The sequence below is a fragment of the Bufo bufo genome, chromosome 5 (genome assembly GCF_905171765.1).
Source record: "Bufo bufo chromosome 5, aBufBuf1.1, whole genome shotgun sequence".
Classification (NCBI taxonomy): Eukaryota; Metazoa; Chordata; class Amphibia; order Anura; family Bufonidae; genus Bufo; species Bufo bufo.
The window spans coordinates 460388061-460414180 of record NC_053393.1 but is presented as its reverse complement, the minus strand read 5'-3'; the positions used below and the strand labels follow the sequence as shown (position 1 = coordinate 460414180).

Here is a 26120-nt window from a genome sequence, read left to right as displayed (position 1 = left end):
TTTCTCAGTATAAGTACTGTCTGTCTTATTATAATGGTTGGCTACTCAAATAACATTTTGGTCCCATCAAACTACCACCATCATGTTTGACTTTTGGTATTCTGTTCTTGTTGAGGATCAGATATTACAAGGTTCATGCATCAACAGAGTATTGATTATAAAAGACATTTATATTAATACCGTTGGACACTGTCCAACAGCAAGTAAACATCCCAAAACATTTCACCTACTTACTCTGTTAGTCTACTGTTCAGAGTCCCAATGTGATATGAATCAAACCAAGCCATTTCCTGATGAAGGATAGAACTGAAACACATTTGCCGAATCCTCATAGTCTGTCTTGTTGCAGAGATTATAAATGTCCACATTTGTAAAAAACTAAAGATGAATGAGGCAAAACCAATTATAAGAAAATTCTGGGTAAATCTAAAAAAGTAAAAAGAAAAAAAAATATGTATCAATGTAAAGCATAAAGATGTCACATGAAAACTAAAAATCTTCCTGGCCCATTTCTAATGTATGCACTTGATGTCACCACACTGTATCTTACAAGCTGTATTCTAAATGTTCTTCACTAATACGAAATAAACAGTAAATAGGTTCCAGTAACCTAGTTGTTTGGAGTGGGTTCTTAATCTATTACAAACAATTACTTTGAGGTTAATGTGAATTAGGTAATTTCTGATTTGAGGAAGCTCACCAACTAATTGGTGCCAGGCCTGCTGACCACCCTTCAGCAAAAAAAAAACAACAACATATTTTTATATATAAAAAGAATATAGTAATATGTATATAAAGTTATGTCTATAAAAAAAAAAAAAACATTCTTGGATATCTGGAAAATATACCACCCACATTACGCAATGAACGAGTTTTCCAGATATCCAAGAATGTTTTTTTTTTTTATAGACATATCTTTATATACATATTACTACTATCACTGTTACTATTTTTCAATTTTTTTGTTTTTTTTTGTTTTTATTCTATAGTCTTTATTTCTATTATAAAAACCTTTTTATAAATCTACACTCACCTAAAGAATTATTAGGAACACCTGTTCTATTTCTCATTAATGCAATTATCTAGTCAACCAATCACATGGCAGTTGCTTCAATGCATTTAGGGGTGTGGTCCTGGTCAAGACAATCTCCTGAACTCCAAACTGAATGTCAGAATGGGAAAGAAAGGTGATTTAAGCAATTTTGAGCGTGACATGGTTGTTGGTGCCAGACGGGCCGGTCTGAGTATTTCACAATCTGCTCAGTTACTGGGATTTTCACGCACAACCATTTCTAGGGTTTACTAAGAACCCTGGAAAACATCCAGTATGCGGCAGTCCTGTGGGCAAAAATGCCTTGTGGATGCTAGAGGTCAGAGGAGAATGGGCCGACTGATTCAAGATGATAGAAGAGCAACTTTGACTGAAATAACCACTCGTTACAACCGAGGTATGCAGCAAAGCATTTGTGAAGCCACAACACGCACAACCTTGAGGAGGATGGGCTACAACAGCAGAAGACCCCACCGGGTACCACTCATCTCCACTACAAATAGGAAAAAGAGGCTACAATTTGCACGAGCTCACCAAAATTGGACTGTTGAAGACTGGAAAAATGTTGCCTGGTCTGATGAGTCTCGATTTCTGTTGAGACATTCAAATGGTAGAGTCCGAATTTGGCGTAAATAGAATGAGAACATGTATCCATCCTCTGATGGCTACTTCCAGCAGGATAATGCACCATGTCACAAAGCTCAAATCATTTCAAATTGGTTTCTTGAACATGACAATGAGTTCACTGTACTAAAATGGCCCCCACAGTCACCAGATCTCAACCCAATAGAGCATCTTTGGGATGTGGTGGAACGGGAGCTTCGTGCCCTGGATGTGCATCCCTCAAATCTCCATCAACTGCAAGATGCTATCCTATCAATATGGGCCAACATTTCTAAAGAATGTTATCAGCACCTTGTTGAATCAATGCCACGTAGAATTAACGCAGTTCTGAAGGCAAAAGGGGGTCCAACACCGTATTAGTATGGTGTTCCTAATAATTCTTTAGGTGAGTGTATACAGATCCAAAGAAAAAATGATAGACATTGATTAAACAATGGAAGTAATGATACTCCGTCTAGTAGTGATCCAGCCCAGATATTTGATCTTACTTAACACTATTTAAAGATCTAGTATTAGGTCCCAGTATTTTATTAAATTCTGAATTTTATACCACTGAGGAAGGACTTTGTCCGAAACGCGTCTAGTGGCGGTTGTGTTGTCTTATATGAAGACCGTGTGGACGGAAACTTAGAAGCACGACTATAGTCATAATCTATCATCAAGTACCGGCGTCCTGGAAGATTCATGTTGCATGCACCAGGAAAAATTCGATGGAGAAGATTACAGCCAGCAAAGGTGTTGGTCTTGAGGGAACACCTCAACAAAGACCTGTGCAGCTGAGCCGTGAGCATGTAAGCTGAAAGGATTGTGGGGATTTGCTCTGGTAGGCAGATTATCCTGGTAGGCAGATTAGTGGACGCAGTACAGAGGCAAAAACATAGTCTTTGACTTAAAGGGACACTGACAGGCCTTCTGAGCATAATTAGCTCTTTATATGCCCCCCTAGGTCTTATAATAAGTTCCCAATTCATATAAGTATTATCCCTGTACGCATTATAAAATGTTAAAAATAATCTTTATAATCACCTCTCCTTTCTGTCCCAACTGCCGGGTCCTTAGACATGCCCATCTCATTAGTATTCACTTGGCACAATGTGATCCCGGCGAGCGAGGGTGCCGGGCGCATGCGCATGATCTCCGAATGTCGGGGACTGGAAAATACCGCCCAGCGAAGTGAATACTAATGAGATGGGCGTGTCTAAGGATCCGGCAGTTGGGACGCGGCTGGGCACAAATGCGCCATAAAGAACGCCCCTTGGGCAGAAAGGAAAGGTGATTATAAAGATTATTTTTAACGTTTTATAATGCGCACAGGGATAATACTTATATGAATTGGGAACTTATTATAAGACCTAGGAGGGCATATAAAGAGCTAATTATGCTCAGAAGGCCTGTCAGTGTCCCTTTAAACAGTGAAGTGTTTATTCACACATAAATAAATAATGACAGTTTGTCGTCTTGGTGTTCATTCACACCATGGTAAGTCCACAGAACAAAAAGCATTCACCTTGTCAGCGGTTTTGGCAGTAGCAGTCCCCAACATGCTTTAGGGCCTGCTTCCCAGCAATGCGGCTCTCAGCCCTTTAGTACGGCACACATCATGCAGATCTGAAACCACAGATCCACTGTGAAATGGAGGATAATCCACACGCAGCTGAGACTGCTGGCTGGGTTTTATATCCCTAACCAAATCCCGGCCTGGAACGTGGGGAACAGCCACCCACCCTGCACTTTGGCTGCTCCCAGTAAGAGCCGGCCCGGATCGGCTTTACAGCCACACTAAATAACCAATAGTGTCAGTCAGCCCTAGATCCCGCTGACATATAAAATTACCGTCTCTTACCTCACCGAGGCCAGGAACCTCGGTGACACATATCTTCCGTCAATGACGACCCCTTGCGCATTCCTACAGGATATATTCGAACAGTGAGTAACACGGGGATATTGTCAAACTTCAGGGTAGACAAGTGCCGTAGCACTAAGTGCTACATTCATAATTTGAGCGCTTTCTGAACAATGTATGTGCTAGGCACACATGCCGAGTGCCGCACAGAAAACGTTGGGGGCCGCACGAGTGCGGTGAGTGCTATATGAATATACTAAGTGCTCCATAAATGCAGTAACTACTCTACTATATCCTGACATATGTGGTCAAACAGACTATATGTGGCTAAACCAAATATCTCACTAGCATATTAATCACGGACTAACAGTACAACTAAAATCTGTTACAATATCAAAGAAGATTAAATAAATGAATAAAGCTAGCTGATAAAATAATGTGCTTCTATTAATATCAATTGACTACCATAGGCGTGTTCAACCTATTGCATTAGGGTGTGCACCCTAAAGCACAAACACACACACCGCGTGCGTATGTATGTATATATATTTAGCCTTTATGCCATTAGCCCCCATTATCAGCCCTTATGCCTCATTAGCCCCCATTATGCCTCTCATTAGCCCCCATTATGCCTCTCATTAGCCCCCATTATGCCTCATTAGCCCCCATTATGCCTCATTAGCCCCCATTATGCCTCTCATTAGCTTCCATTATGCCTCATTAGACCCATCATCAGCCCTTATGCCTCATTAGCCCCCATCATCACCCCTTATGCCTCATTAACCACCATTATCAGCCCTTATGCCTCATTAGCCCCCATTATGCCTAACATTAGCCCCCATTATGCCTCTCATTAGCCCCCATTGTGCCTCTCATTAGCCCCCATTGCGCCTCTCATTTGCCCCATCGTGCCTCATTAGCCCCCATTATGCCTCATTAGCCCCCATTATGCCTCATTAGCCTCCGTTATGCCCCCAGCAGCCTCATTTTTTATAAAATAAAAAAACACTTCTCTGCTCCTGGACGCCGCCTTTTCTCGCCGCCCGTGATCCTCTTCCTCCTGCTGTTGGCTATGCTCTGAACTGGCGTGCACAGCGTGACGTCACAAAGCGCCTCACACTGTGCGCAGCCCTGCACAGCCGACAGTCGAGGACTAAGAAGGGGTAAGTACATAGCGTTCACTGCTTCCTGGTCCTCCGATACTAATGAGCGCTTCCAAAATGGAAGCGCTTCATTAGTATTCGCCGGCCAGCAGGCTTGATTAGGGTGTGCCCAGGCACACCCGGAACACCCTGTGCGCACGCCTATGTTGACTACAAGACCTAACCAACACAGTAACAAATGCATTTTGTGCTATTTTAGTATATTTTAACTTTGTATGCATGAGCTCTGCATTTAAAAGACTGGGATCACTAATTTGCGGTTAGTTTTTGGTCAGTGGAAGTCTAATGGGGGTCTGATTTGAAGTCTGGAGGTCTTATGGGGTCTGATTGGGCGTGTGGACGTCTGATGGGGGTCTAATTGGGGGTTTGGAAGTCTAATGGGGGTCTGGAGGTCTAATGGGGGGCTGATTGGGGGTCTAGAGGTCTAATTGGGGGCTGATTGGGGGTCTGGAGGTCTGGTCTGAGGTCTGATGTGGGAGAATGGGGGTCTTAAATGGGGGTCTGAAGGTCTAATGGGGGTTGAATCTAAGAGGTCTAATGGGGGTCTGGAGGAGGTCTAACGTGGGTCTTATATGAGGTCATATATTGGGGTGGAGTCTGACATGGAGATCTAATGGGGATGTGATCTGATGTTTGATATGTGGGGTCTGAAGGTCTGTTTGGCGTCTGGAGGTCTGAATGGGGGTCTAGAGGTCTGAATGGGGGTCTGATTTGTGGTCTGGAGGTCTAATGAGGGTCTGATTGGTAGTTTAGATGTCTGATGGGGGGCTGATTGGGAGTCTGGAGGTCTAATGGGGGTCGGATTGATGGTCCGGAGGACTAATGGTGGTCTGGAGGTCAAAAGGGGGCTGATTGGGGGTCTAGAGGTCTAATGGAGGGCTGATTAGGGGTCTGGAGGTCTAATGGGGGTCTGACTGGGGGTCTAAAGGACTAATGGGGTCTGGAGGTCTAATGGGGGGTTGATTGGGAGTCTGGAGGTCTAATGGGGTCTGATTGGTAGTGTGGAGGTCTAATAGGGGGCTGATTGGGGGTCTAGAGGTCTAATGGGGTCTGGAGTTCTAATAGGGGTCTGATTGGGGGTATGGAGGTCTTATTGGTGGTCTGGAGGTCTAATGGGGGTTTGCTTGGAGGTCTGCAGGTTTAATGGGGGTCTGATTGGGAGTCTGGAGGTCTAATGGGGGGTCTGATTGGGGGTCTGGAGGACTAATGGGGGTCTGATTGGGGGTGTGGAAGTCTAATGGAGGTCTCATTGGGAGTCTGGAAGTCTAATGGTGGTCTCATTGGGGGTGTGGAGGTCTAATGGGGGTCTGAAGGACTAATGGGGGTCTAGAGGTCTAATGGGGAGCTGATTGGGGGGTCTGGAAGTCTAATGGGGGTCTGATGGGGAGTCTGGAGGTCTAATTGGGGTCTGATTGATGGTCTGGAGGACTAACGGTGGTCTGGAGGTCAAAAGGGGGCTGATTGGTGGTTTAGAGGTCTGATGGGGGGCTGATTGGTGGTTTAGAGGTCTGATGGGGGGCTGATTGGGAGTCTGGAGGTCTAATGGGGGTCTGATTGATGGTCCGGAGGACTAATGGTGGTCTGGAGGTCTAATGGGGGTCTTATTGGGGGTCTGGAGGTCTGGTGGGTGTCTGAAAGTCTAATGGAGCTCTGATTTGGGGTCTGGACGTCTTGTCCGAGGTCTGATGTAGGGGAATGGCGGTCTAATGGGGTTTTTATATGGGGGTCTGAAGGTCTAAGAGATCTAATGGGGGTCTTATCTGAGGTCATATATTTGGGCGGAGTCTGACAGAGATCTAAAGGGGGGTGATCTGAACTGAGGTTTGATATGTGGGGTCTGGAAATCTGCTTGGGGGTCTGGAGGTCTAATGGGGGGTTGATTGGGGGTCTAGAGGTCTAATGGGGGGCTGATTGGGGTCTGGAGGTCTAATGGGGTCTGGAGGTCTGATTGGTGGGATGGAGGTCTAATAGGTGTCTGACTGGGGGTCTAAAGGAATAATGGGGCTCTGGAGGTCTAATGGGGGGTTGATTGGGGGTCTAGAGGTCTAGTGGGGGACTGGAAGTCTAATGGGGTCTGATTGGGGGTCTGGAGGTCTGGTCTGAGGTCTGATTCGGGGTCTGGAGGTCTAATTTGGGTCTGATTGGGAGCCTGGAGGTCTATTGGGAGTCTGATTGGGGGTCTGGAGTACTAATGGGGGTCTGGAGGTCTAATGGGGGGCTGATTGGGGGTCTGGAGGTCTAATGCAGTCTGATTTGGGCTCTGGAGGACTAATGGGAGTCTGGAGGTCTAATTAAGAATTAATGGATTTACTTACGTATGAAAGAATGCGAACACCCCAAAATCTGTAGTATCAACCCGTAATTTCACCCCAATTACACATTTAAGGAAGATTGAATTATGTATAAAAGAATGTGAACACCATAAAATCTGCAGTATGAAGCCACAATTTCACCCCGATTACACAATTAAAACGAATTGAATTATATATAAAAGAACGTGAACACCCCAAAATCTGTAGTATCAGAGCAATATTTTACCCCAATTACACAATTAAAGATTAATGGATTTACTTACTTATAAAAGAATGAACACCCTAAAATCTGTAGTATCATACCGTAATTTCACCCCAATTCAACATTTAAGGAGTATTGAATTATGCATAAAAGAATGTGAACACCATCAAATCTGTAGTATCAAGCTACAATTTCACCCCAATTACACAATTAAAACGAATTGAATTATGTATAAAAGAATGTGAATAACCTAAAATCTGTAGTATTATAACACTTTTTAACCCCAATTAGTGCAGGAAGGTGTAATAAAATAGCTTCCCTCATTCCCGAGCTTCTTATTTCCTCTTTTTAACGTGTGCAGCAGCCGATTTAGAAAAAATCGAATTCGCTACCACTTTAAACTTCGATTCTCTCAACTCTAGTCATCACCCATCACCTACCTGGGTATTTCAGTTTCAAAGCCTGATGAGCAACCAGAAATGTTACTTGAAGCTGAAAGGAAAGAAGGACGTATATTAAGCATAGTTAACAAGCCTCATAAAGGTATTATTTTACATGGGTATGCATTTAAAAAACTTATTAAAGGCCATCAAGACAATTTAGAGAACATTTTTTATGACTTCCCCACATAGACAAAAATAATAATGATTATCATAATGATAATTTAAAATAAATCCACATTATATTAAAGGCGTTGTGCAGTCAGTACATATTGCTGACCTACCGTATCCTCAGGATAGGCCATCCATATCTGACCGGCGGGTGTCTGACTCCCGTCACCCTGTGCTGGTGGTGCCACTGGTGTGAGAACTACTTGCTCTTCAAGATTACACTGTGAATCGTCTCAGAAGTTTTGGTGGCGCAGTGTAATTACAAGTGCTTATCCCATTCACTTGTAATTACACTGTGCTGGTGCTGCAAGCTACATGATGCTCAGTGTAATCTTGAAGAGGAAGCAGTGCTCGTACGAGTGTAACATCCCAGAGTATTTCACTAAATTTCTGTTTCCCCGCTGCAACATGTTAGGTGTGTATGTATTGTCATTCTGTGTAATCGAACTTTGCATTTGCCATTATATGTATTTTTAGGCCTGTATTATGTATTTGCTGTAATTTCAGTGTTCACCAGCAGGTGGCAGCAATATGTAGCAGACCGAAGTCAGTTAGTATTCCTAGCCTGGAATAGTCCATTCCAGGTTAGCCTCCCCTGTGTGAGCAGAAGTGGGATATTCCCATGTCCTGTCTCATGAGGAGGAGAAGGAAGTTAGTGTGTAACCAGCCCCCCGGCTGGGGAAGGCTGTTTTGGTAGGAGCTCCCAGAAAACAGGGATCCCAACCTAGGATCCAAGCCTCGGCTGAGGCCCAAGGATCACTCTCGGCCTCGGCTGGGACCCAAGACTATTGCTGTATCTTGTATGGATTCAAAGCTGCATTAAGTAAAGACAAGTTGAATTATATTCCAAGTCTGGATCTCATTTACTGCTACCAAGTTCCTCAATTACTCCTACTAACCGCACTCAATTTATTGCATGTGAGCCAGGATACAGGAGTCCAGCCGTACCAATGTAGGAGACACCATTGACACTACCATATTTTCTATACAGAGACATTATCCCCCTCTGGCATTCCTCACCTGGTACGTGAGCTATAACATCTTAAAGGGCCCTGCTACAGTACCTGCGCAAGCTGCAATTGGTGTCACGAACTACTACACATATAATCTGACCCACTGCATAGCTGTCCCACTGTACCACAGCCCGGCTCACTGCATTAAAGTGGCGTCACGAACAGGATACGGATTGAATTGTGTGTTCATCCCTAACAACAGAACCGGATCCAGTTGTGCACTAAAACGGATCCCATCGCATGTGCCACAGTATTATAAGGGCTGAAGAGTGTGCAAAAACCGTTGAAAATGGATTTTCTTACTTTTATTGCTGGCCCAGAAAACGCTGCACTGTGCGCATCGGCACTACAAGGGTTAATCGGCCATGTTTCCCTTATGGCGCAGCAGCTCATCCCTGATTTCCAAGATGGCAAAGATAGCGAATCCACGCCCCCTCAAGAGCGCGAAACTAGCGAATACGCCCCCCAGAAGCAGGAAAACTCAGCAACTCCCCCTCAAAGAAGCGAAGATGTCGAATACGCCCCTCTGGGATCGGGGAAAAATAGAGACTACCCACAGTGAACTTCCTATTGTGGACCGAGAAGATAAAGACTCGTCCCTCTGGGCTGCCCCCCTAGAACTGGTCATTTGCTGGATGGAGGAGGTCGGCAAGATGGCATTAACCCAACCAAAGTGGAACCAGATGGCGATTGGAGACGAGCCTGTCTATGAGGAGCACCCACCGGAGATCCAAGTCTCCCAAATTATAAAGAAAAGTGGGCCCTTGTTCGCGACTGCTGTGCCGGAGGCTGTGGATTCCTCCCTGAAAAGGAACGTGATGCCGTCTACCTTAAACAGCATCCCGGAGGTCCCGGAGCAGACCGCCACTGAGGTCCCGAGTACTGCTGTACCTGACCCAGACTTGATGGAGTTCCCGGAGGTCGTGGATCCCTCCGCCTCGTCAAGTACCCCCGCGGAAGAAGACGTGCCTGTGAGAGTGGAGGCCGGCGTCGAACCAGTACCCGCGGAGGACGTCACTGACGTAGCAACTAACACCGTGGACAAGCCAGAGAAAAAGATGGCGCCAGAAGTCCATGATGGTCACCAGGAGGCACCGGAACCGGCCGCGACAACAGGAAGGAGCTGCCGCGCTCCCTGAAGCCCCGGCCCGGTCCATGTCCAGACCTGCGCCGCGTCCAGAGACCCCAGCACCTGTCACCAGGCCTAGGCCTGCACCGCCACAACCACCTACTGGTGCGGCGGAGGGGGCCAGTGATTCCACTCCGCCGCCCAGCTACGAAAAGCTGCGGAGCTTGACCCCTGATGTCCCGCATGAGATAACCGCTTTTGCACAGACCGCTTGGGAATACAAATCCGCGGTCGAGGAATGGGTGAAGCAGGTTATTGACGATCCCCAGCCAGGAGACCTCAAGCTGACCAGGAGAAACGGGACAGTGCTGTGGTTTTCAGTAGAACGGGGGGTCGGGTTTCTCCAGGACAACTATTCCGGCACCGAGGTGTTTGTAGGCCGGCGTTCCGTCAAAAGGAATTACTTGCCCCAGGCCAGGCACAACCTTTATGTGGGGGACCAGATCGAATATACCCCCATGCGGTCCATGCAAGGACTCTTTGCGGCTGGTGTCACTCTACTCGATAAACCGCTTACCCCCTGCCATTACCCCAGAGACCTGGCAGGAGGATCCAGGCTCTGAGGGTCCGTTGTCTCCAAGAAACCCCTGATGGCCGTATGCAGTTCAGAGAGAAGCCACAACCTGAACCTGCACCGCTTATCCCAGACCTGTCACCACCGCCAACTCTGAGGGTAGGGCAGATCAACAACTCTGTCCTGACCTTTAACCCTAAGGTCCAGCCCTGCATCATGCCCCCATATATGCTACCTTGGAAGCAGCCCCAACAATCTGCTCCAGGCCTTCTTGAACCCCTGCAGCCAGAAGTGCTACCACCTCCTGTACCAGCTGTGGATTCCGGGCTGCAGCGTGTCACTGCTGCCTTTTCCAGATTGTCCACCCAACCAGTACCCAGAGCCATCAGTAGAGGCCAGTGGCTCACTACAACAAACACAACAATGAGCTACCATCAGAGGCTGGAACATCCTCTTATGCGATTCAGCAGCTCCAGCAGTGATGAGGAGCTGGACACCTTCCTGTAAGGTGTGCCACTAAAGAAAATCAGTGACATTGGGGAGCCACGCCATGGACTGATTTCCTGACAGGTGAGGACCTGTTGGCCTTTTCTGTGCTTTTAACCTTTTGTTTCAGGTTGCCAGTGTTGTCCTCATCCAGATGGTCATGTCAGTTAGGACTCCCCCATCAGCTCTTAACCCCTCATGTCCAAGTTAACTGTTTTATCCCCTTTCTCAGGTTACCTGATAGCCTGCTGCTCTTATATAAACATTTTAACCCTTTGGATTACAATTAACATTTAACCCTGTGGATTACAAATGGACTTTTATCAGTTTCCAGAGGATTCTACTACAAGCACTTCCAGGAATAAGGACTCAAGTTATTGTTGAGCCTATCCTTGTACTTATAACTTGCACTTATATCATTGCACTTTATTATATAAAATGTTTTATTGCAACATAAAAGCTTGCACTAAATTTTCATGCCATTTAATAATATTGCACTATTGTACCAGTTTACAAGTTTGTAACATATAAGATAACATGCCCATTGTGTGTATTGTTCTTCTAGGTGTTGCAATGTGATTTTATGCACTGTTTTGAATGATTGCACTTAACCATTGCACTTAACAAAAATGTAGCAACTTACTTAAGTATGCCTTAACTTAACAGCTCTTGTTCTCTCCCCCTTTTATACGGACTGTCTTCACACGGACGTTGAATACTAATGGCCTACACATGGTGATATATACCCATAGGTACCCAGGGTAGGACCAAGTGGTAAGTCCAGGCAGGTACAGTTACTACACAGGTACCCCTGCTGCTTCGGGAATCGTTAGAAGCCCTACGCTGCTCCTTCCCGCTTGTTAAATGTTCAGGATTGTTCCCATCCTGAGGTGTCTCATTTCCAGGAGAGCGACGGGATTGTACTACCCTCGCCCTTGACTTGCCAGAAGATACGGAGATGATAAATACCTCCCCTTCTGAGCCTTTTGCCTAAGGTAAGGCGCCTCAAGCCTTAGAGCCATACTTTAGCTTCCCCTCAGTCATCATAGTGATCGTGCTACAAGCCAAATTTCTTCAGGCTATGGTGCAGGGAAGGGAATACAGGATAAAGCCACCCTTCCATTTGCGGGCTTTGTATTACACAATGGTGGGATTACAGAGTAAAGACACCCCCATGCTTTCTTTGATGTTTTAGGGCCAGAACATACAAAGTCAGTCAGTCAGATGTTTGCTTTGTGCAGTATTTAGGTTACCTGGTTATACCAAGAGAAGGAAACTGTGTGTTGGACACCTTACTCTAGCGGGCAGGAACCTCGAGAAAGCCGTTATATGTTTTGTCTATGTATGTCTTTTTATGTAATTCACTCAGCACTTTGTATTTTATTGGGTACCCAGAGCTGATTCCTCACCCTCCTAAGCCTACGCCGAGGACGGCTTCACTTAAAGTAAGCGGGTATGTAACATCCCAGAGTATGTCATTAAACTTCTGTTTCCCCGCTGCAACATGTTAGGTGTGTATGTATTGTCATTCTGTGTAATCTAACTTTGCATTTGCCATTATATGTATTTTTAGGCCTGTATTATGTATTTGCTGTAATTTCAGTGTACAGTTGTGGCCAAAAGTTTTGAGAATGACACAAATATTAGTTTTCACAAAGTTTGCTGCTAAACTGCTTTTAGATCTTTGTTTCAGTTGTTTTTGTGATGTAGTGAAATATAATTACACGCACTTCATACGTTTCAAAGGCTTTTATCGACAATTACATGACATTTTTTTCAAAGAGTCAGTATTTGCAGTGTTGGTCCTTCTTTTTCAGGACCTCTGCAATTCCACTGGGCATACTCTCAATCAACTTCTGGGCCAATTCCTGACTGATAGCAACCCATTCTTTCATAATCACTTCTTGGAGTTTGTCAGAATTAGTAGGTTTTTGTTTGTCCACCCGCCTCTTAAGGATTGACCACAAGTTCTCAATGGGATTAAGATCTGGAAAGTTTCCAGGCCATGGACCCAAATTGTCAACGTTTTGGTCCCCGAGCCACTTAGTTATCACTTTTGCCTTATGGCACGTTGCTCCATCGTGCTGGAAAATGCATTGTTCTTCACCAAACTGTTGTTGGCTTGTTGGAAGAAGTTGCTGTTGGAGGGTGTTTTGGTACCATTCTTTATTCATGGCTGTGTTTTTGGGCAAAATTGTGAGTGAGCCCACTCCCTTGGATGAGAAGCAACCACACACATGAATGGTTTCAGGATGCTTTACTGTTGGCATGACACAGGACTGATGGTAGCGCTCACCTTTTCTTCTCCGGACAAGCCTTTTTCCAGATGCCCCAAACAATTGGAAAGAGGCTTCATCAGAGAATATGACTTTGCCCCAGTCCTCAGCAGTCCATTCACCATACTTTCTGCAGAAGATCAATCTGTCCCTGGTGTTTTTTTGGGAGAGAAGTGGCTTCTTTGCTGCCCTTCTTGACACCAGGCCATCTTCCAAAAGTCTTCGCCTCACTGTGCGTGCAGATGCGCTCACACCTACCTGCTGCCATTCCTGAGCAAGCTCTGCACTGATGGCACTCCGATGCCGCAGCTGAATCCTCTTTAGGAGACGATCCTGGCACTTGCTGGACTTTCTTGGACGCCCTGAAGCCTTCTTAACAGGAATTGAACCTCTTTCCTTGAAGTTCTTGATGATCCTATAAATTGTTGATTGAGGTGCAATCTTAGTAGCCACAATATCCTTGCCTGTAAAGCCATTTTTATGCAACGCAATGATGGCTGCACGCGTTTCTTTGCAGGTCACCATGGTTAACAATGGAAGAACAATGATTTCAAGCATCACCCTCCTTTTAACATGTCAAGTCTGCCATTTTAACCCAATCAGCCTGACATAATGATCTCCAGCCTTGTGCTCGTCAACATTCTCACCTGAGTTAACAAGACGATTACTGAAATGATCTCAGCAGGTCCTTTAATGACAGCAATGAAATGCAGTGGAAAGGTTTTTTTTGGGATTAAGTTAATTTTCATAGCAAAGAAGGCCTATGCAATTCATCTGATCACTCTTCATAACATTCTGGAGTATATGCAAATTGCTATCATAAAAACTTAAGCAGCAACTTTTCCAATTTCCAATATTTATCTAATTCTCAAAACTTTTGGCCACGACTGTACACCATCCCAGTGTAACATCCCAGAGTATGTCACTAAACTTCTGTTTCCCCGCTGCAACATGTTAGGTGTGTATGTATTGTCATTCTGTGTAATCTAACTTTGCATTTGCCATTATATGTATTTTTAGGCCTGTATTATGTATTTGCTGTAATTTCAGTGTACACCAGCAGGTGGCAGCCATATGTAGCAGACCGAAGTCAGTTAGTATTCCTAGCCTGGAATAGTCCATTCCAGGTTAGCCTCCCCTGTGTGAGCAGAAGTGGGATATTCCCATGTCCTGTCTCATGAGGAGGAGAAGGAAGTTAGTTAGTGTGTAACCAGCCCCCCGGCTGGGGAAGGCTGTGTTGGTAGGAGCTCCCAGAAAACAGGGATCCCAACCTAGGATCCAAGCCTCGGCTGAGGGCCAAGGATCACTTTTTCCAGCCTGAGTCATCTAAGGCTATGTTCATATCAGCGTTCAGCCTTGCCGTTCTCCTGCTCCGTTATAGGAGCAGGAAAACGGAAAGGACGGATTCGGCTCATAACTGAGACGAACGGAGCCTACGAACCTCATAGACCCCCATAGACTATAATGGGGTCCGTTAGGGGTCCTGCAGGACATTTGTCTCCGCTCCAAAATCATCTTCTGAGCGGAAACCTAACGGACCCCATTATAGTCTATGGGGGTCTATGAGGTCCGTAGGCTCCGTTCGGCTCAGTTATGAGCCGAATCCGTCCTTTCCATTTTCCTGCTCCTATAACTGAGCAGGAGAACGGAAAAGCTGAACGCTGATGTGAACAAGGCCTAACTCAGCTGGTTGACAAGCAAGCAGCTATCTACAGAACTATAGATCTCCAGGAAGAAGACATCATACCCTGCGAGCAGTCCTATGAGTACAGATCCAAAGACCAAGAGAAACCAAGTACCTCCTCAGCTAGTCAGGCCCAAACTAAGCAGACTACAGACAGAGCAGAAGATAGATACCTGCCAGATCTACTAGGCTCATGTATAAGAAGCAGAATACATATAGATTCCTGCCACATATTGCCAATACCTGCTGGGACCCAAGACTATTGCTGTATCTTGTATGGATTCAAAGTTGCATTAAGTAAAGACAAGTTGAATTATATTCCAAGTCTGGATCTCATTTACTGCTACCAAGTTCCTCAATTACTCCTACTAACTGCACTCAATTTATTGCATGTGAGCCAGGATACAGGAGTCCAGCCGTACCAAGGTAGGAGACACCATTGACACTACCATATTTGCTATGCAGAGACATTATCCCCCTCTGGCATTCCTCACCTGGTACGTGAGCTATAACATCTTAAAGGGCCCTGCTACAGTACCTGCGCAAGCTGCAATTGGCGTCACAAACTACTACACATATATCCTGACCCACTGCATAGCTGTCCCACTGTAACACAGCCCGGCTCACTGCACGAGCGCCACCTCCTCTCTAAAGAACTGGTCGGCAGGAGTACCGGCATTCAGAACCCCATGATCAGATATTGGTGACCTATCCAGAGGATCGGTCATCAATATGTACTGGATGCACAACCCCTTTAAGTAAATAACTCCTAAACCTAGTTTTAAGCAGATTAAAGCACTGAGGATTACAGTATCCCTTGGTGACAATAACCCATGGTTTAATATCCATTGTTAGAGATATCAGAGTAGCATTGATATGAAGCAGATTTGCTGGAAATTTGAAGTAATGGATACTATATTAGAGATGAGTGACGTTGTCACAATAAGTAAAAAAAAATAAAAAAAAGTTAAATAGTGTTGTCTGCTAAAAAAATAAAATCAGTTTTCTTCAGACTGTCTTTATACCAAATCATCGCAGTCTGCAAGCTCCCTGCAAGTTCTGCAGGCAAATGTAGGTACCATGGCTCTCCTTCAATACATGAATTGGCATCACAGACTTAGGCCTCATGCACACGGCCATTGTGCGGCCGTTCCGGATCGAGACTCATTTAACTTGATTGGGTCCGTGATCCCGCCTCACCGCAAAAAAATAGAACATGTTCTATTTTTTTGAGGTGCGGAGGCACGGACAGAAACACCACGGAAGCACTCCGTAGTGCTTCCGTGGGGTTCCGTGCCTCCATTCCACACCGCAGCTACGGATTGGGGACCCATTCAAGTGAATAGGTCCGCATCCATGATGCGGGGAGCACACGGCCGTGGCCCGCATATTGCAACGGCCGTGTGCATGAGGCCTAAGGCTACTTTCACACTTTTTTTTTCCTGATTCGGCAAGGATCAGCAAGAACGCTTCAGTTTCTGATAACACAACCGCCTGCATCCGTTATGAACGGATCCGATTGTATTATCTTTAAAATAGCAATGACAGATCCACCATGAACTCCATTAAAAGTCAATGGGTGCCAAATCTATTTTCTGTTGAGTCCGAGAAAACGTTTTGCTCCGCATCCCATGCCGAACAGAAAACCGCAGCTTGCTCCGTTATGGGAACACAACCAAACTGAACAGAATGCATTCTGGGGCATTCCCTTCTGTTCAGTTTTGTCCCCATTGACAATGAATGGGGACAAAACTAAAGCGTTTTTCTCCGGTAACGCAAGTGTGAAAGTAGCCTAACATAGGAAAATCAAACTTGCCAGCAGTGTGAGCAAAACTGTACTTTTCCTCCTCGTTGTCATTCTAGAAGCCAGGTCAAACGGTCATCTCCATAACTATCAATATCATCAGCTACAACTTCTCCTGCACCTCTTCTACTTAATCATCAGTAAACCATAACAGAATGTGTGGGCAAGAAACAACAATACCTGCCTAGCAATCCGTTTGTGTACATACTGAAGTCCTGATGGCATATGCTCAACCTCAATGAAGATACCTAGCTTCCATTATTCCTAAAAAAGGCCATCCCTGCCATGTACTCTCACATGGCCGAGAACGTGGGTCACTCTTCGGAAGTGTCAATGTGTGGCAAGTAGGGTTGAGCGAACCCAAACTGTAAAGTTCGGATTCATACCGAACTTTAGGATTTTTGGACCCCGGACCCGTACATTTCAGTAAAAGTTCGGGTTCGGTGTTCTGCGCTTTCTTGGCGCTTTTTGAAAACAAGCGGTTAACTGTCTGACCTTAGAAGCCATCACAGCCATGCCTACTAATGGCATGGCTGTGATTGGCCAGTGTAGCATGTGACCCAGCCTCTATATAAGCTGGAGTCACATAGCGATGCACGTCACTCTGCTGTGCTTAGTGTAGGGAGAGGATGCTGCTGGTGATTTCAGGGAGAGAATAGGAGAGAGTCTTTGCTCAAAATCTGAATCTAAGTCAGCGATCTACATACATTGTGTTTTGTGGGTCCAGTGACTGAAAAAATAATAACTTTAATAAGTCAGTTAGGTGGGTGGCGGCGGCCATTTTATGCAAGCTCAGTGCACTAGAACTGCATCTGAGCTTTTTGGACATTGAAAATCCCATTTTTTTAGGCAATTTACAACATCTGGTGCATTTGCAGGCTTAGTCAGTGTGCTCTTTAAGCTAGAAATACAACCATCATTTTCTGGGGTTTTAAAAACACACTTTTTTGCCAAAAAACACTATTTTCAGGCCTTGCAGCATCAGCATGTGTGAAATTACAGGGTTATATACTGCTGTCAAATTCAGCTAGTAAACAAACACCCGTTTGGGCAAGAAATTTTTAGTTGGCAGCCTTTTATCACGACCGGCGTGTCGATCACATACGTAACGCAAAAGGGAGGGAAAAGGAAGGCCCTGTCCAAGGGAGAGGGAAAGATGGTGACCCCTAACTCACCTTGAGGCTGGCACCTGACTGCCCTGACGTCCCTAGACGGGTTTCTCACCCGTACGCCGATCACATGCCTAAACCCTGGCTTTCCCTAAGATGAGCCCTACGTAGTGAATAGGGTGGTGGGAACACTAGTCCGCACCACTAACACTAAAGGGAAACACTAGGGAGAGGACAGACAATACTGACAAAACATATAGTCCCAGGTGGGCGACAACAAACAACCAACAGGGATCCGGAGGGTAATGCTCTGGTACGACAACCAGGGATAACAGCAACTCAGCTCCAGTGGGTCAGTATAGAAGTCCAGGCAGGAAGCTCTATATCTGGCAACCAGAGAAATGGGAGAGGGGAATATAAGGAGGTTGGGAGTGCCGGACAAGAAACTGAGGAGAAGAAGCTACAGATCCCTGAGTGAGACAAAAAGGATTGCAAGGCAAACACAGAAAGCTACCATTAAGTAACAGCGCTATCTTTAGACATAGAGCGCGCAGCCACCCGCTGCGACTTCCTGACCCCGGGCATAACGGAGTCAGACGTGGCTCTTGACACCCTCGTGACACCTTTGCTGCAGATGTCATTTTGAGATACATTCTTTATACATTTGGGTTATATTCAGATATTTGAAATACCATTTGGAGCACAAATCTTTAATTCAGGCCTACTGTGGATCAGGCCGTGTGAGATACACCCTGTATATACAGGGTTTATATTCTTTCATTAATAAAACACCCTTTTTGGGGCAAAATACACAATATTTCAGGCCTTGCAGCATAACTACGTTTGAAATTACTGCTGCCATATTGAGTTATTAAACAAACACCCGTTTGGGCAAAAAAAGTTTATTTGGCAGCCTTTGCTGCATATGTCATTGTGAGATACACCCTTTATACATTTGGGTTATATTCAGATATTTAAAATACCGCCATTTGGTGCACAAATCTTTAATTCAGGCCTACTGTGGGTCAGGCCGTGTGAGATACACCCTTTACGTACAGGGTTTTGAAATACAGCCATTTTGGGCAAAGAAATCATTAATTGAGGCCTACTGTGGGTCAGGCCATGTGAGATACACCCTTTACATACTGGGGTTTTATTCAGGTATTTGAAATACAGCCATTGTGGGCAAAGAAATCTTTAATTGAGGCCTACCGTGGGACAGGCCGTGTGAGATACACCCTGTATATACAGGGCTTATATCCTTTCATTAATAAAACACCTTTTTGGGGCAAAATGCACAATATTTCAGGCCTTGCAGCATCTTGACGTTTGAAATTCCTGGGTTATATACTGCTGCCATATTGTGTTATTAAACAAACACCAGTTTGGGCAGAAAAAGTTTATTTGGCAGCCTTTGCTGCCTATGTCATTGTGAGATACACCCTTTATACATTTGAGTTATATTCAGATATTTGAAATATCACCATTTGGTGCACAAATCTTTAATTCAGGCCTACTGTGGGTCAGGCCGTGTGAGATACACCCTTTACATACAGGGGCTCGATTCAGGTATTCGAAATACAGCCATTTTGGGCAAAGAAATCTTTAATTCAGGCCTACTGTGGGTCAGGTTGTGTGAGATACACCCTTTACATACTGTCGTTATATTCTATTAAACACCCATTTAAGGCAAGATCCTAAATTCGAGAAATATGAGGAGAGCGTCAAATAAGGGACATGGCCCAAGTCGTGGCGCTGCTGGTGGAGCTCCTGTTGCAGGAAGAGGACATGGTTGATCTGTGCCAGCTACACGCACAAGTGAAAACCGTTCCTCAGGTGCGAGTAGGCGACAGAGCCTGCAGCGGTATTTGGTCGGGCCTAATGCGGCTCTACGAATGGTGAGGCCTGAACAAAAACAGGCGATAGTAAATTGGGTTGCTGACAGTGGAACCAGTGCCTTCACATTGTCTCTCACCCAGTCTCCTGCTGAAAGACCACAGTTGGCACCTGCAGCCGATATCCATCAGTCTTTCACCTCACCCCCTTGCAAATCAGCCAAGCAGTCTGAGCCCCAAGTCATGCAGCAGTCTATTCTGCTCTTTGATGACTCTGTTAGCAGGCTTTCCCAGGGCCATCCACCTAGCCCTGCCCCAGAAGTGAAAGAGATTGAGTGCACCGATGCCCAACCACTTATCTTTCAAGATGAGTACATGGGAGGACCATCGCAGCACGTCTCAGATGATGACGAAACACAGGTGCCAACTGCTGGGGCTTTCGAAAGTGTGCAGACCGACAAGGATGGCAGGGGTAAAGACTGGGTGGAAGATGATGTGGATGACGATGAGGTCCTCGACCCCACATGGAATCAAGGTCATGCGAGTGACCTATGTAGTTCGGAGGAAGAGGCGGTGGTCGCACAGAGCCACCAGCACAGCAGAAGAGGGAGCAGGGTGCAAAAGCGGAGAGGCCGTCCTCTAGACAGAACGCCTGCTACTGCCCACTGCAGCAAGGGACCGAGCACACCAAAGCCAGCTCCAAGGAGTTCCCTGGCGTGGCAGTTCTTCAGGCAATGTGCTGACGACAAGACACGTGTTTTGCACGCTGTGCAATCAGAGCCTGAAGCGACGCATAAACGTTCTCAACCTGAGCACAACCTGCATGACCAGGCATTTAAGTGCAAAGCACGAGCTGCAGTGGAGTAGACACCTCAAAAACCAAGAAAGGTCTCTGGCTCCTACTGCTTCCTCTTGTGCTGCAGTCTCGGCCTCATCATCCACCTCTGGAGTGACAGTGCCACCTGGCACCCCGCAAACAGAGGATCTGCCAGCAACACCAACACCTGGGTCACCAAGCATCTCCATAATGTCTTACGGAAGCGTTCAGCTCTCCATCTCTCAAACGCTGGAGAGGAAAAGGAAGTACCCCCCAACCCACCCGCGATCCCTAGCCCTGAATGCCAGCATTTCTAAATTACTGGCCTTAGAAATGCTGTCATTTCGTCTGGTGGAGACGGATAGTTTTAAAGACCTTATGGCGGTGGCTGTCCCACAGTACGTCGTGCCCAGCCGCCACTACTTTTCCAGGAGAGCCATCCCTTCCCTGCACAACCAAGTAGTGGACAAAATCAGGTGTGCACTGCGCTCTGTGGCAAGGTGCACCTCACTACGGATACGTTGATGAGTAAGCACGGTCAGGGACGTTATATCTCCATAACAGCACACTGGGTAAATGCAGTGGTAGCTGGGCCTGAGGCAGATAGCAGTTTGGCGCATGTCCTTCCACCACCGAGGATTGCAGGGCGCTTCAGTTTGCCTCCTGTTGCTTCCTCCTCCTTCTCTGCTACCTTATCCTTTACCAGCTCCTTATCCGGTTAGCGTAACACCTTCACCACCAACTTCAGCACAGCCAGGGGTAAACTACAGCAGGCAATTTAAAAACGTATCTGTTTGGGGGACAAACCCCACACCGCGCACGAGCTGTGGACGGGCCTTGAACAACAGACCGATGAGTGGTTGGTGCCAGTGAGCCTCAAGCCCGGCCTGGTGGTGTGCGATAATGGGCGAAATCTCGTAGCAGCTCTGGGACTAGCCGGTTTGACGCACATCCCTTGCCTGGCGCATGTGCTGAATTTGGTGGTGCAGAGATGCCTTAAAAATTACCCCGATATGTCAGAGCTGCTGCATAAAGTGTGGGCCTTCTGTGCGCGCTTTTGGCGTTCTCACCCTGCTGCTGATCGCCTGCCAGCGCTGCAGCGTAACTTCGGCCTTCCCGCTCACCGCCTCATATGCAACGTGCCCACAAGGTGGAACTCCACCTTGCACATGCTGGCCAGACTGTGCGAGCAGCAGCAGGCGATAGTGGAGTTTCAGCTGCAGCACGCACGGGTGAGTCGCTTGGCGGAACAGCACCACTTCACCACCAATGACTGGGCCTCCATGCGAGACCTGTGTTCCTTGTTGCGCTGTTTCGAGTACTCCACCAACATGGCCAGTGCTGATAACGCCGTTCTCAGCGTTACTATCCCACTTCTATGCCTCCTTGAAAAAACGCTCCTGGCAATGATGGAAGAGGATGTGGCACAGGAGGAAAAGAAGGAGGAAGAGGGATCATTTCGTAGGGTTTCCGGCCAGTCATTCCCAAGTGGCTCCGAGGGTGGGTTCCTGCACCCACAAACCCAAGGTACACAATTGTCCAGCCAGGGCACAGTTCTGGAGGATGATGAGGTGGAGGATAAGGAGGAGGAGATGGAGGAGGAGGAACCTTGTTCACAGCAGGGTGGCACCCAGACCAGCTCATGGCCATCAGTGGTGCGTGGCTGGGGGGATACAGAGGACACAGACGATACACCTCCCACAGAGGATAGCTTTTCGTTGCCTCTGGGCAGCCTGGCACACATGAGCGATTACATGCTGCAGTGTCTCCGCAACGACCGCCGAGTTGCCCACATTCTAACTTGTGCTGATTACTGGGTGGCCACGCTGCTGGAACCCCGTTACAAGGACAACGTACCGTCCTTAATTCCCTCACTGGAGCGTGATCGTAAGATGCGCGAGTACAAGTGCACGCTGGTAGACGCGCTGCTGGTGGCATTCCCACCTGTCAGCGGGGGCACAGTGGAAGCACAAGGCGAAGGCAGAGGACGAGGAAGAGGTCGCCAACGCAGCTGGAGCACCGACAGCATGGCCGAAATGTGGAAAAGCTGTGTCAGCACGCCACAACAAACAGCACCACCAGCTGATATAGAACGTCTTAGCAGGAGGCAGCATTTCAGCAACATGGTGGAGCAATATGTGTGCACACGCCTACACGTACTGAATGATGGGTCTGCCCCCTTCAACTTCTGGGTCTCTAAATTGGGCACATGGCCTGAGCTTGCCCTTTACGCCTTGGAGGTGCTGGCCTGCCCTGCAGCCAGTGTATTATCTGAACGTGTGTTTAGCACGGCAGGGGGCGTCATCACAGACAAGCGCAGCCGCCTGTCCACAGCCAAAGTGGACAAGCTCATGTTCATTAAAATGAACCAGGCATGGATCCCTCAGGACTTGTCCATACCTTGTGCAGAATAGACATGTATACCAGCACTAACCAGCCATTGTTATACTGCAGCACAATTGCTCATTCTTGTATTTTGGATATTTCACACTCTTTTATAGTGTACCCTAATTTTAAAAAATAAAATTAAAACCAAAAACCTGTGTTGGCTACCTCGTCCTCCTCCACCTACACTGCTACGTCCACCGCCTCCTCAAACTCCTACTCCATATGGAACTCCACCTCATAAATCAAATTTAGTTTTTTTATTTGTACGGATTTTATTTTCATTTCACTACTTTGTCAGTTACATTTTCGGGTGAAATTCACCAATTTTTGGTTGTATTGTACCACTGCTATACCTAGTAGACCGTTAAAAAAATAAATTGTCAGTTAAATTGTCTGGTGAAATTCACCAATTTATGGGGGTATTGTACCACTGCTATACCTAGTAGACAGGTTAAAAAAATAATAATTGTCATTTACATTTTTGGGTGAAATTCACCAATTTTTGGGTGTGATGTACCACTGCTATGCCTAGTAGGCCGGTTAAAAAAAATAAAAAATTGTAATTTACATTTTCGGGTCAAATTCACCAATTTTTTGGTGTGATGTACCACTGCTATACCTAGTAGACAGTTAAAAAAAAAAATTAAAAACATTGTCATTTACATTTTCAGTTGAAATTCAACAATTTTTGGGTGTGAAGTACCACTGCTATACCTAGTAGGCCGGTAAAATAAAATAAAAAAAATTGGCAGTTAAAATTTCTGGTGAAATTCAGCAATTTTTTGGTGTAATGTACCACTGCTATACCTATTAGACCGGTAAAAAAAAAAACAAAAACATTTGTCAGTTACATTTTAGGGTCAAATTCACCAATTTTTGGGTGTAATATACCCCTCCTCTACCTAGTTGACAGCTTAATAAATTTCAATAATTTTTATTTTACATTTTCAGATGACAATAAACAATTGTTTTCGGTCATAGACCCCTGCTCTACCAAGTAGACAGGTTAATAAATTTCTGTAATTTTTCTGTTAAATTCTTGGGTTGACATTATACAATTTTAGACGTGAATAAATCCCTGCTCTGCATTGATGACAGGGAATAAAATTTCTGAAATACTTCTTTAATTGATGCGCGCCACCTCCTTTGATTCAATGCTTAAACAAGTTGTACCACATTTGCACTTCAATAATTTGTCCCACATTTCCGCTATACTCTTTTGGCCCACATTTGGGCTTCTGTAATTTGTCCCACATTTGCGCCTCAATAGCTTTTCCCACATTTCTGCTCGATCCCCAAAATTTTTTATAAATTTATCTCCCTTAAATTTGGTCTCTTTTTCTCACGCTCCCTCTCTGGCCTGGAACCCTGATTCCCCGCCACCCGTGATCACCATGGTAGGGGCATAAAAGAACATCGAAAGTTGATAGAGCAGATTTTAAATTGGACCGTGAACATCACGGGGACGTGCGACATGGTGGGGCAGTAAGTATGCACACGCCTACACGAATTAACTGACACGGGTCAGCTCCTGCAACTTCTGGGTCTCCAAATTGGGCACAGGGCCTGAGCTTGCCGTTTACGCCTTGGAGATGCTGGCCTGCCCTGCAGCCGGTGTATTGTCTGAACGTGTGTTTAGCACGACTGGAGGGTTATATTATAACCAAAAAGCAGTGTAGGCTACCTCCTCCACCGCCACTTCCACCACCTCCTCAACCTCCTACTCCATATGGACCTGGTCCTCCTAGATCAAGATTTTTTTTTATTTACGTATTTTATGTTATTTAAAGTCATTTCCCTATCCACATTTGTTTGCAGAGCACTTGCCATGCTCTTAACCACATTTTGATGACATTTGCAGCCCTGTAGCCCTTTCCATTACATTTTTACAGCCATTTTAGTGCTCAAAAGTTCGGGTTCCCATTGACTTCAATGGGGTTCGAGTTCAGGGTCTAGTTCAGGTCAAGTTCGGGTCCCGAACTCAAACTTTTTTGTGAAGTTTGGCCGAACCCGTACATCCAGGTGTCCGCTCAACTCTAGTGGCAAGGTCCACACCACCATAAACATGTGGAGCAGCTGTAACGGGCATGGACATTACATGTCTTTCACTGCTCACTAGATCGATGTTCTGTTTGGCTGCAGTGGCGCTACACCACACAACATAATAATTATATAGCACCAACATATTCTGCAGTGCTTTACAATTGAGTTTCATGTAAAAACAAAATCATACATTACATAACCAACAAGTCAACAATTAAATCAAGAGGAATGAGGGCCCTGCTCACAAAAGCTTAAAATGTTTAAGAAGATAGGGGTGACACAATAGGTAAAATGGAAGAGTTTTATCATCTCTCTTGTGCCAGAAAATTGGCTTTAAAAAGTCACAAACTGTGTGTTTGTGACTTTTTAAAATATGACTTTTTGAAAACTTTTTTCCAAAAGGGGGCGAGACAAGGGCAGGAAAGGGGCGTGGCCCAACAACAGAGACAAATTTATCTTCTTTTATTTTTCAGGTGCTCTCAGCGGTCATAGATTTCTCTTTAGATGCACTGACTGCTGGAAGATACGTCTAATTTATGACAAGACCTGCGCCACTTTTATTGGGTTGCCAAGAAATAGCCAAGCCAGTGCTATTTTCGGCAGTACTATAGAGATGAATAAAGGCGGCCGCGTATGCATGGAGTGCTTTCATTCACTTTGCAAGCTCTGTTCTAGAGATCGGTGCAATATAGGGTGGCCACTGGCTTCACCCTAGAAAGCCGGACCGCCCCAAACCACACCCACAATGCCCCAAACCACTCCCAAAACATGCACCCCCGCCCCTTATCAGTGAAGCCACGCCCCCACCATCGGCTGGAGAAACATTGGGGAGGAGAGGGAAGAACTTTGTGAATGGAAGGTGAGCTGGGGGCAGCCGGGGTGCTTCTCTACCCCTCAGTCAGCCACAGGGAGCCATATCTGTGGCTCTAGTGACTGACTAGGGGTGAGAGAAGCCTCGGTCAGTTGCTGCAGCTCACGCTCAGACGGCGCAATGCTGCTGTCTGAGCGTGAGCTACTGAAAAGGAGGACATCCCTGCGTCCGTCCAGGCCCTGCGCCGGCAACTAAGCCAGTTCTACTTTACAGCAGTTTGATAAAGGACCCGCCCCATTATCTGCCGGTTCACACCTGGTTTTGGCTTACAAATACTAATGAAAAATACTAGCCAAATACTGACCAGGTGAAGTGGTCTTAATGATATCTTTTAATGCTATAGTT

The 26120-nt window shown here is 46.0% G+C and overlaps 1 protein-coding gene across 1 annotated transcript in view; it reads right to left on the bottom strand.

Annotated features, from left to right (window-relative positions):
* Positions 1-26120, bottom strand: part of LOC121002578 (ATP-binding cassette sub-family B member 5-like) — a gene marked incomplete at its 3' end in the record, with an annotated part of 41222 nt that overhangs the window by 5869 nt on the left and 9233 nt on the right. The window contains exons 5-6 of the mRNA XM_040434022.1: positions 7636-7687; positions 235-426 (exon numbers count right to left, since the gene is read on the bottom strand). Coding sequence (XP_040289956.1) covers positions 235-426; positions 7636-7687 — 244 coding nt within the window. The remainder of the gene's footprint in view (positions 1-234; positions 427-7635; positions 7688-26120) is intronic.